Here is a 13,217-nt window from a genome sequence, read left to right as displayed (position 1 = left end):
AACACAGGTCTCCTCCAGGTCTGTTGAAGAGGGTCTGGATCAACACAGGTCTCCTCCAGGTCTGTTGAAGAGGGTCTGGATCAACACAGGTCTCCTCCAGGTCTGTTGAAGAGGGTCTGGATCAACACAGGTCTCCTCCAGGTCTGTTGAAGAGGGTCTGGATCAACACAGGTCTCCTCCAGGTCTGTTGAAGAGGGTCTGGATCAACAACAGGTCTCCTCCAGGTCTGTTGAAGAGGGTCTGGATCAACACAGGTCTCCTCCAGGTCTGTTGAAGAGGGCCTGGATCAACACAGGTCTCCTCCAGGTCTGTTGAAGAGGGTCTGGATCAACACAGGTCTCCTCCAGGTCTGTTGAAGAGGGTCTGGATCAACACAGGTCTCCTCCAGGTCTGTTGAAGAGGGTCTGGATCAACACAGGTCTCCTCCAGGTCTGTTGAAGAGGGTCTGGATCAACACAGGTCTCCTCCAGGTCTGTTGAAGAGGGTCTGGATCAACACAGGTCTCCTCCAGGTCTGTTGAAGAGGGTCTGGATCAACACAGGTCTCCTCCAGGTCTGTTGAAGAGGGTCTGGATCAACAACAGGTCTCCTCCAGGTCTGTTGAAGAGGGTCTGGATCAACACAGGTCTCCTCCAGGTCTGTTGAAGAGGGTCTGGATCAACACAGGTCTCCTCCAGGTCTGTTGAAGAGGGTCTGGATCAACACAGGTCTCCTCCAGGTCTGTTGAAGAGGGTCTGGATCAACACAGGTCTCCTCCAGGTCTGTTGAAGAGGGTCTGGATCAACACAGGTCTCCTCCAGGTCTGTTGAAGAGGGTCTGGATCAACAACAGGTCTCCTCCAGGTCTGTTGAAGAGGGTCTGGATCAACACAGGTCTCCTCCAGGTCTGTTGAAGAGGGTCTGGATCAACACAGGTCTCCTCCAGGTCTGTTGAAGAGGGCCTGGATCAACACAGGTCTCCTCCAGGTCTGTTGAAGAGGGTCTGGATCAACACAGGTCTCCTCCAGGTCTGTTGAAGAGGGTCTGGATCAACAACAGGTCTCCTCCAGGTCTGTTGAAGAGGGTCTGGATCAACACAGGTCTCCTCCAGGTCTGTTGAAGAGGGTCTGGATCAACACAGGTCTCCTCCAGGTCTGTTGAAGAGGGGCGTGTGCACGTAACGAGCACGTGTGCAACACATTCAGACAGCCAGCAATGGGTAGAACGCTCCCAAAAAACTTTAGTCTGTGACACATCTGCATTCAAAGATTTTCCTAGAAGCTTTGTCATTGGTTGATTTGCCTGTCTATGTCCTGATTGGTTAGTCATTGCGACCGGGGTTTTTTTTTTCGACCAATGACAAAGCTTCTAGGAACATCAGGCTTCTAGGAACATCGGGCATGGGACAATCTTGTCGGGCATGGGACATGGGACAATCTTGTACACTGTACTGTATCCACGTTTTTCCCCGCCAACGTACTGGGGCTACATTTGACTTGTTTTTTCTGTAAAGTCACTTGCAAATAAATTATTGGTAGTTGCTGGTTGATGTTTTTTAGGGCTTGATTCTAAAGTGTATAGTAGTTGCTTATTTGGGCTTGCTTCCACATTTCTTCACATCAAGGAAACCCAGATGAATACTATGTAATTGTCCACGGACATCCATCTGAACATATTTTGTGCCTTTTTTTAAAAAAATATTCAAAAATATTTCCATTTATTCTCAATGTGTTTTTAAATAACGGATGTACAACCTCACAATGTGTCACTGTGAGCTTGTAGATCAGCTATTTTAATTTGTGCTTGTTTTCATAGACTCTCTTGCAAAACTGGCAACACAGCAAGAGAAAGAGGAACTTACACACACACAAATGCAAAGACTTAAGGGCCATATAAAAAATGTGGATACGGTATACCGTTAGGATGTCGTGGGCGTACTGCTCCGCTCTCTCCCAGCTGCCCAGCTTCACCCCTCGGTCTCCGGGCAGCCAGCCGGCGCACGCCTCCGTCCCAAACAGGTAGTACTCTGGGTAGAGGCGGTGGGTGGTGGCCAGGCTGAGCTCCGCTGGCACCACGCCATCCAGGTACCAGTGGACCGCCACGCCGTGGATGTAGCGGCCCGCCTCCACGTCACTCAGGACCTGGTGGAGAGAGAGAGAGAGAGAGAGAGATAATTTCATACAGTAGGGCAGGGGTGGGCAACTGGCGGCCCGGGGGGGGGGGCCACCTTCACTTAAAGGCGCATTCCACTCATTTTTAACCCATTTTGACCTGAGATCAGATTCTAAAAATGTCTTCTACATCCAGTTTTCTGAAAAAGCTACGTTTCTATGTCAGTGGTTCTTCGATTTTTCAAAAATAGCAGACCTACAAGCTCGTAGCGTGCCATTGTGTCCAATGTAGTTGTGTTATCAGTTCATAAAGTTAACATAACTATAACTGAATGCATTTGAAATTCAATAAAAGGGTTACTTTTCAGGATTCCAGTTAAAAAATAGCAAACAATTATTCAGGTTTTCAATTCAAATATAGCAAAAAATAGCCGATCTACAAGCTCAAAACGCGTCGCATTGCGACGCGTTTTGAGCTTGTAGATCGGCTATTTTTGCTATGCCAGTAATATGCACTGTGGCCCCTCTGGAGTGAGTGTGGACATATACTGGCGTAGGGCATTAACCCATTTAGGCCTGACGTTGAAATTTTAAAATCATGACAGTTTTCTGATAAACCTCATGTTTCTATGTCAGTGGTTCTCAACCTTTTCATGTCAAGGAGCCCCAGAATTGTCTGTATTTGGCTGCAGAGTGCAGACCCCCACCTGAAAATATGTGGGGGTTTTTTGTACGATTTTCCTAAAATAGCAGACCTGCTACGAGCTTGTAGATCTGCTATGTTTCAATAACTAAAGCATAACATAATGCTTAAAACACCAAAAGGGGTTCCCGCCCAGAATGGATTAAGCAACTAGTCGACTATTCAACTAGTCTGCTAGTAAATCTACTAGTCAACCTTGGTTGGTACTAGTACTAGTTGACTAGTTGATACAAAAAAAAAAGAGACCTCTGGTCTGCTTTGAGGCAGGATTCCAGAGTAGAAGGGGACATATCTCATTGTCAGCTCTGTAGCAGTGGCCGGCAAACTGTGTTCTCCTGGATCGGACTAGTGAAGAAACACGGGGAAGGTTGCCGTATATTAGATTAGTCGATGGGTGGCTCTTCCAAGACAGATTTTGCGCTCTCATTAGAAGGCGGGTGTAATTGGCATCCAGCCGTTTACCCCAATTTCTTCGAAAGTGTCCATAGAGTAGCCTAGAATCGGCTCGACGGTCGTCCTAAATATTTTTACTTTTAACATCTTACTAAGCTGGGATGACCAGATCTTATGCATGTCATTGCAGGCTGACCAGGCCATACCCTTCCTAGTTTGAAAGTCCTTTTGGAAGAGAACGAATGAGAATGCCCCACTACGCTACTGGATGGTAACTGTTATCTGTAATGAGAATGCCCCACTACGCTACTGGATGGTAACTGTTATCTGTATTTATGCCCCACTACGCTACTGGATGGTAACTGTTATCTGTATTATGCCCCACTACGCTACTGGATGGTAACTGTTATCTGTATTATGCCCCACTACGCTACTGGATGGTAACTGTTATCTGTATTATGCCCCACTACGCTACTGGATGGTAACTGTTATCTGTATTATGCCCCACTACGCTACTGGATGGTAACTGTTATCTGTATTATGCCCCACTACGCTACTGGATGGTAACTGTTATCTGTATTTATGCCCCACTACGCTACTGGATGGTAACTGTTATCTGTATTATGCCCCACTACGCTACTGGATGGTAACTGTTATCTGTATTATGCCCCACTACGCTACTGGATGGTAACTGTTATATGCCCCACTACGCTACTGGATGGTAACTGTTATCTGTATTATGCCCCACTACGCTACTGGATGGTAACTGTTATCTGTATTTATGCCCCACTACGCTACTGGATGGTAACTGTTATCTGTATTATGCCCTACTACGCTACTGGATGGTAACTGTTATCTGTATTATGCCCCACTACGCTACTGGATGGTAACTGTTATCTGTATTATGCCCCACTACGCTACTGGATGGTAACTGTTATCTGTATTTATGCCCCACTACGCTACTGGATGGTAACTGTAAATGGGAATGCCCCACTACGCTACTGGATGGTAACTGTAATGAGAATGCCCCACTACGCTACTGGATGGTAACTGTAATGATAATGCCCCACTACGCTACTGGATGGTAACTGTTATCTGTATTATGCCCCACTACGCTACTGGATGGTAACTGTTATCTGTATTTATGCCCCACTACGCTACTGGATGGTAACTGTTATCTGTATTATGCCCCAATACGCTACTGGATGGTAACTGTTATCTGTATTTATGCCCCACTACGCTACTTGATGGTAACTGTTATCTGTATTTATGCCCCACTACGCTACTTGATGGTAACTGTTATCTGTATTATGCCCCACTACGCTACTGGATGGTAACTGTTATCTGTATTATGCCCCACTACGCTACTGGATGGTAACTGTTATCTGTATTTATGCCCCACTACGCTACTGGATGGTAACTGTTATCTGTATTATGCCCCACTACGCTACTGGATGGTAACTGTTATCTGTATTTATGCCCCACTACGCTACTTGATGGTAACTGTTATCTGTATTTATGCCCCACTACGCTACTTGATGGTAACTGTTATCTGTATTATGCCCCACTACGCTACTGGATGGTAACTGTTATCTGTATTTATGCCCCACTACGCTACTGGATGGTAACTGTTATCTGTATTTATGCCCCACTACGCTACTGGATGGTAACTGTTATCTGTATTTATGCCCCACTACGCTACTGGATGGTAACTGTTATCTGTATTTATGCCCCACTACGCTACTTGATGGTAACTGTTATCTGTAATGAGAATGCCCCACTACGCTGTAACGCTACTGGATGGTAACTGTTATATGCCCCACTACGCTACTGGATGGTAACTGTTATATGCCCCACTACGCTACTGGATGGTAACTGTTATATGCCCCACTACGCTACTGGATGGTAACTGTTATCTGTATTTATGCCCCACTACGCTACTGGATGGTAACTGTTATATGCCCCACTACGCTACTGGATGGTAACTGTTATCTGTATTATGCCCCACTACGCTACTGGATGGTAACTGTTATCTGTATTTATGCCCCACTACGCTACTTGATGGTAACTGTTATCTGTATTTATGCCCCACTACGCTACTTGATGGTAACTGTTATCTGTATTTATGCCCCACTACGCTACTGGATGGTAACTGTTATCTGTATTTATGCCCCACTACGCTACTGGATGGTAACTGTTATCTGTATTATGCCCCACTACGCTACTGGATGGTAACTGTTATCTGTATTTATGCCCCACTACGCTACTTGATGGTAACTGTTATCTGTAATGAGAATGCCCCACTACGCTGTAACGCTACTGGATGGTAACTGTTATATGCCCCACTACGCTACTGGATGGTAACTGTTATATGCCCCACTACGCTACTGGATGGTAACTGTTATATGCCCCACTACGCTACTGGATGGTAACTGTTATATGCCCCACTACGCTACTGGATGGTAACTGTTATATGCCCCACTACGCTACTGGATGGTAACTGTTATATGCCCCACTACGCTACTGGATGGTAACTGTTATCTGTATTTATGCCCCACTACGCTACTGGATGGTAACTGTTATCTGTATTTATGCCCCACTACGCTACTGGATGGTAACTGTTATCTGTATTTTTGCCCCACTACGCTACTGGATGGTAACTGTTATCTGTATTTATGCCCCACTACGCTACTGGATGGTAACTGTTATCTGTATTATGCCCCACTACGCTACTGGATGGTAACTGTTATCTGTATTATGCCCCACTACGCTACTGGATGGTAACTGTTATCTGTATTATGCCCCACTACGCTACTGGATGGTAACTGTTATCTGTATTATGCCCCACTACGCTACTGGATGGTAACTGTTATCTGTATTTATGCCCCACTACGCTACTGGATGGTAACTGTTATCTGTATTATGCCCCACTACGCTACTGGATGGTAACTGTTATCTGTATTATGCCCCACTACGCTACTGGATGGTAACTGTTATATGCCCCACTACGCTACTGGATGGTAACTGTTATCTGTATTATGCCCCACTACGCTACTGGATGGTAACTGTTATCTGTATTTATGCCCCACTACGCTACTGGATGGTAACTGTTATCTGTATTATGCCCCACTACGCTACTGGATGGTAACTGTTATCTGTATTATGCCCCACTACGCTACTGGATGGTAACTGTTATCTGTATTTATGCCCCACTACGCTACTGGATGGTAACTGTAAATGGGAATGCCCCACTACGCTACTGGATGGTAACTGTAATGAGAATGCCCCACTACGCTACTGGATGGTAACTGTAATGATAATGCCCCACTACGCTACTGGATGGTAACTGTTATCTGTATTATGCCCCACTACGCTACTGGATGGTAACTGTTATCTGTATTTATGCCCCACTACGCTACTGGATGGTAACTGTTATCTGTATTTATGCCCCACTACGCTACTGGATGGTAACTGTTATCTGTATTTATGCCCCACTACGCTACTGGATGGTAACTGTTATATGCCCCACTACGCTACTGGATGGTAACTGTTATCTGTATTATGCCCCACTACGCTACTGGATGGTAACTGTTATCTGTATTTATGCCCCACTACGCTACTGGATGGTAACTGTTATCTGTATTATGCCCCACTACGCTACTGGATGGTAACTGTTATCTGTATTTATGCCCCACTACGCTACTTGATGGTAACTGTTATCTGTATTTATGCCCCACTACGCTACTTGATGGTAACTGTTATCTGTATTATGCCCCACTACGCTACTGGATGGTAACTGTTATCTGTATTTATGCCCCACTACGCTACTGGATGGTAACTGTTATCTGTATTTATGCCCCACTACGCTACTGGATGGTAACTGTTATCTGTATTTATGCCCCACTACGCTACTTGATGGTAACTGTTATCTGTAATGAGAATGCCCCACTACGCTGTAACGCTACTGGATGGTAACTGTTATATGCCCCACTACGCTACTGGATGGTAACTGTTATATGCCCCACTACGCTACTGGATGGTAACTGTTATATGCCCCACTACGCTACTGGATGGTAACTGTTATCTGTATTTATGCCCCACTACGCTACTGGATGGTAACTGTTATATGCCCCACTACGCTACTGGATGGTAACTGTTATCTGTATTATGCCCCACTACGCTACTGGATGGTAACTGTTATCTGTATTTATGCCCCACTACGCTACTTGATGGTAACTGTTATCTGTATTTATGCCCCACTACGCTACTTGATGGTAACTGTTATCTGTATTTATGCCCCACTACGCTACTGGATGGTAACTGTTATCTGTATTTATGCCCCACTACGCTACTGGATGGTAACTGTTATCTGTATTTATGCCCCACTACGCTACTTGATGGTAACTGTTATCTGTAATGAGAATGCCCCACTACGCTGTAACGCTACTGGATGGTAACTGTTATATGCCCCACTACGCTACTGGATGGTAACTGTTATATGCCCCACTACGCTACTGGATGGTAACTGTTATATGCCCCACTACGCTACTGGATGGTAACTGTTATCTGTATTTATTCCCCACTACGCTACTGGATGGTAACTGTTATATGCCCCACTACGCTACTGGATGGTAACTGTTATATGCCCCACTACGCTACTGGATGGTAACTGTTATATGCCCCACTACGCTACTGGATGGTAACTGTTATATGCCCCACTACGCTACTGGATGGTAACTGTTATCTGTATTTATGCCCCACTACGCTACTGGATGGTAACTGTTATCTGTATTTATGCCCCACTACGCTACTGGATGGTAACTGTTATCTGTATTTTTGCCCCACTACGCTACTGGATGGTAACTGTTATCTGTATTTATGCCCCACTACGCTACTGGATGGTAACTGTTATCTGTATTATGCCCCACTACGCTACTGGATGGTAACTGTTATCTGTATTATGCCCCACTACGCTACTGGATGGTAACTGTTATCTGTATTATGCCCCACTACGCTACTGGATGGTAACTGTTATCTGTATTATGCCCCACTACGCTACTGGATGGTAACTGTTATCTGTATTTATGCCCCACTACGCTACTGGATGGTAACTGTTATCTGTATTATGCCCCACTACGCTACTGGATGGTAACTGTTATCTGTATTATGCCCCACTACGCTACTGGATGGTAACTGTTATATGCCCCACTACGCTACTGGAATGTAACTGTTATCTGTATTATGCCCCACTACGCTACTGGATGGTAACTGTTATCTGTATTTATGCCCCACTACGCTACTGGATGGTAACTGTTATCTGTATTATGCCCCACTACGCTACTGGATGGTAACTGTTATCTGTATTATGCCCCACTACGCTACTGGATGGTAACTGTTATCTGTATTTATGCCCCACTACGCTACTGGATGGTAACTGTAAATGGGAATGCCCCACTACGCTACTGGATGGTAACTGTAATGAGAATGCCCCACTACGCTACTGGATGGTAACTGTAATGATAATGCCCCACTACGCTACTGGATGGTAACTGTTATCTGTATTATGCCCCACTACGCTACTGGATGGTAACTGTTATCTGTATTTATGCCCCACTACGCTACTGGATGGTAACTGTTATCTGTATTTATGCCCCACTACGCTACTGGATGGTAACTGTTATCTGTATTTATGCCCCACTACGCTACTGGATGGTAACTGTTATATGCCCCACTACGCTACTGGATGGTAACTGTTATCTGTATTATGCCCCACTACGCTACTGGATGGTAACTGTTATCTGTATTTATGCCCCACTACGCTACTGGATGGTAACTGTTATCTGTATTATGCCCCACTACGCTACTGGATGGTAACTGTTATCTGTATTTATGCCCCACTACGCTACTTGATGGTAACTGTTATCTGTATTTATGCCCCACTACGCTACTTGATGGTAACTGTTATCTGTATTATGCCCCACTACGCTACTGGATGGTAACTGTTATCTGTATTTATGCCCCACTACGCTACTGGATGGTAACTGTTATCTGTATTTATGCCCCACTACGCTACTTGATGGTAACTGTTATCTGTATTTATGCCCCACTACGCTACTTGATGGTAACTGTTATCTGTAATGAGAATGCCCCACTACGCTGTAACGCTACTGGATGGTAACTGTTATATGCCCCACTACGCTACTGGATGGTAACTGTTATATGCCCCACTACGCTACTGGATGGTAACTGTTATATGCCCCACTACGCTACTGGATGGTAACTGTTATCTGTATTTATGCCCCACTACGCTACTGGATGGTAACTGTTATATGCCCCACTACGCTACTGGATGGTAACTGTTATATGCCCCACTACGCTACTGGATGGTAACTGTTATATGCCCCACTACGCTACTGGATGGTAACTGTTATATGCCCCACTACGCTACTGGATGGTAACTGTTATCTGTATTATGCCCCACTACGCTACTGGATGGTAACTGTTATATGCCCCACTACGCTACTGGATGGTAACTGTTATATGCCCCACTACGCTACTGGATGGTAACTGTTATATGCCCCACTACGCTACTGGATGGTAACTGTTATATGCCCCACTACGCTACTGGATGGTAACTGTTATATGCCCCACTACGCTACTGGATGGTAACTGTTATCTGTATTTTGAACGGTGCAAAAACATAAACAAAACAAATGTATTTCTGTTAACACAACCCCCCCCCCCCCTTTTCTTCTTTAATTTTCTCTTTCTCTGTTCGCTGTTTATTTCTATTTTTAATGTTTTTAGTTTGAGCAGCCCCACAAACGGTAGCGGGTCTACCCTTTAATAGAACGAACGTACGGTACATTCGTTGCATGAAGCGTAGATCTGCGAGCTCGCAGCACGTCATGTCACAAACAGAAACAGCTCTCACTTGCTTGGTTTTATGTAATTTGCTGCTCTGTGCTGAGTGCTCTCGTTAGTTTTATTGTCCGTGGCCATGAAAAGTGCTGGCGTTCTCTCCCAAAGTTTGTTTGTTAGTTTGTTGCGTTGTGCACGAGCGCGAGCAATGCGACCACCGGCATTTGGACACTAGTGACAGCCAGCCAGCCAGGGCAGCGAAGGTAACAGATACGGCACTTGAAAAAAACAAAACACAAAAAAACCTGGCTGTTTTTATATACTTAATTCAACGCCACCCCCGGTAATTAATAGGGGGACGGCTTTTTATTGAAGGAAGGAATGTATTTGAGGATTTACGGTATATGAACCAAAAAACTTGTAGTCATCAACCTGTTTCAGAGGAGCAGTGCGGGAGCATTGTTGTGTGGGTGGTACTCTCACCACTTTGGCCCAGTGCGGGAGCAGCAGGCGGTTGTCGTCCAGGATCAGGACGTGCGTGCGGGGGTGAGAGGAGGCGTGGAGGGCCGGCCCCAAATCTAGAGACACCCAGTCCCTCTGCTCCTCTGGGGTGAAGCCCAGGGCCTGGAAACTACATGCAATGCAATGCACGCACGCGCACACACACACACAAACACACACACACACACACACACACACACACACACACACACACACACACACACACACACACACAAATATTACAAAAAAAAACTAAAAACATTCCCAAAAAAACATTAATTAAAAGAAAAATGCAATGATTTATTTTCAGTAGTTTCATAAAATAGCACATCTACAAGGTTGCAACCGCGCATCTGTGAGCTTGTAGATCGGCTAAGATAGGACCTTTTTACTCAATTACGCCCTTTTACTGTTCTGGAGTTCTGACCTGTAGTTCGTCATGCGTCCAGCAGAGGGCTCATTTCCTGTGGTCAGCGCCCAGAAGGTCAGGTTGTGTTTGGCGTATTCGTCTAAAAACCTGAAAAAGATCACATGAAACACTGGAGTTGGCATGCGGAACCGGAACCACATGCATGTGGAACCGTTTTCCGGGTACCGGTTTTGATCACATTGTACTTTTGAACTTTGAGTGCATTTTGACACCAATACTTCTGTACTTTTACTCAAGTAAAAAGTAATGATACTTTTACTTAAGTAAAGAAAGTGAGTACTTTTTCCAATACTGTGTGTTAGCATAAAGAATAATAATAATAATAAAGCTTTATTTATATAGTATCTCCTTTCAAAACAGTTGCAAAAGTGAATCAAAAACACGTCACATGACAAAAGAAAACATCCAATAATAATAAAGCTTTATTTATATAGCAGCTCCTTTCAAAACGGAGTTGCAAAAGTGAATCAAAAACACGTCACATGACAAAAGAAAACATCCATCCATCTTCAACTGCTTATCCGTAGTCGGGTCGCGGGGGCAACGGCTCCACCAGAGAGCTCCAGACTTCCCTCTCCAGAGCAACATTATAGTGACTTCCAGCGAATGCAGTAGGACACAATGGGTTAAAACATTTCAGGGAATAAAGGAAGTTTAGTTTTTCAGGAGGGATTTAAAGCGGGGGACAGAGCTCTGAATGCAAACGCCCTGATCTCCTTTTGTTTTGTTAGTCTGGGAATTTGTGATGACTACGTTTTAGTACGAGTAGGTTGGAGATATACTAAGACGGGGCCAGACCCAGAGATGGCCCTTAACATGTAATTAATAACATTTGAATGAAATCTATTCTAAACGAGACTGCGAGCCAATGCAAGGATGAGTGAAATATGGTCCTACATTTTGGGAGCCACACTGTAACTGACACACACACACAAACACCACAAGGATCTGGTCAGTCCCTCAGCCTTGATTGATTGATTGATTGAAGAATTTATTAACAGTTTGCAGAATTACAGTACATTTCAAGCACAAACTCAATACAAAGGCTGTTAACTGTGAGTGGACGACCCAATTAAGCATTACACTTGTTTCCAATAGGGTCCACCATGTTCAAATCATCAAAACATTTAGAGACGTACAAATAGACACTTCTATAGACAGAACAGGAATTCATCATAAAGGAGGTAAAAAGGGAAAAGAAATATATACAGTGAGGGAAAAAAGGGGGGGGATTCAGATTTTACGGGGGCCAGTTTCGAATTGCAGCCATCCGTAGGTGCCCTTTGAGAGCGGTTTTGAAGGAGTCAAGGGATTCGCATGTCTTAATGACAGTTGGTAGGGTGTTCCACATTTTGGTGGCATAGGAGCGAAAAGAATTTAGTCCCTTGTTTGTGCCGAATCTGGGTTGTACATGGTTCGTTGCACTCCCTCTGGTGTTGTGGGTGTGGACTTCGTTAACATTAAGGAAGTATCTAGACAGCCATGATTTAATCAAACAAGTACAATGGACAGCCTTTGTTGCGAGTGAGGACAAAAGCTATTTTGCTGTTGTGGAGATCTTTGAGTGTGTAGTGATTAAAGGGTGAACTGACGTAGTAATGGACCCAGGTTAACCCATTTAGACCTGAGGACGATTCTACAAAATGTCTTCTAAATCATGACAGTTTTCTGAGAAATCTCATGTTTCTATGTCAGTGGTTTTCAAACATTTTCATGTACAAGGACCCCCAAAAATATATGAAATTGGCCGCCGACCCCCCATCTGAGAATATGTCGTTCCAGGGACCCCCCCAGAAGCAAAGATTTGAGCTAAAAACGTTCGCTGTGAAAGAATATATATAAAGATTTGCGCCACATTTTCACGATTTTTCAAAAATAGCAGACCTACAAGCTCGTAGCGCGGCACCGAACTATAGATCTGTAGATCTGCTATTTTTCAATAGCTAAAGCATAGCTCTGGTCCATAGCTCTAATGCGTTGCATTTAGAGCTATGTTACTCTCGACTTCCGCCGCTCGCATGAATGCAGACCAGCCTCTCGTCTTTAGCGTAAATAAAAAAGAACGTTTTTGCTACTCACCAAAACAAAGGTGTCATTAGAAAGCCTATTTTCCTTAGTGGGAGCACTCTGAGCCCCCCACCACACGTATAAACGGTACTTTTTGGCCAAAAAGGGATTTTGTTTCCACTGCGCCTTCTACCGATATTGCCCAGAGAATTGCCTCATAGAGAATATTTTTCC

The 13,217-nt window shown here is 44.5% G+C and overlaps 1 protein-coding gene across 2 annotated transcripts in view; it reads right to left on the bottom strand.

The window, feature by feature from the left end:
• The window catches only part of gba1 (glucosylceramidase beta 1), a 31,463-nt gene that overhangs the window by 6,630 nt on the left and 11,616 nt on the right, over positions 1-13,217 (bottom strand). For both annotated transcript variants that reach the window (XM_079503259.1, XM_079503260.1), the window contains exons 7-9: positions 10,974-11,063; positions 10,529-10,676; positions 1,894-2,118 (exon numbers count right to left, since the gene is read on the bottom strand). In XM_079503259.1, coding sequence (XP_079359385.1) covers positions 1,894-2,118; positions 10,529-10,676; positions 10,974-11,063 — 463 coding nt within the window. The remainder of the gene's footprint in view (positions 1-1,893; positions 2,119-10,528; positions 10,677-10,973; positions 11,064-13,217) is intronic.

This window comes from Electrona antarctica (assembly GCF_951216825.1).
Source record: "Electrona antarctica genome assembly, chromosome: 6".
NCBI classification, from domain to species: Eukaryota; Metazoa; Chordata; class Actinopteri; order Myctophiformes; family Myctophidae; genus Electrona; species Electrona antarctica.
The sequence above is the reverse complement of the archived record's forward strand: the minus strand, read 5'-3'. Positions and strand labels throughout refer to the sequence as shown.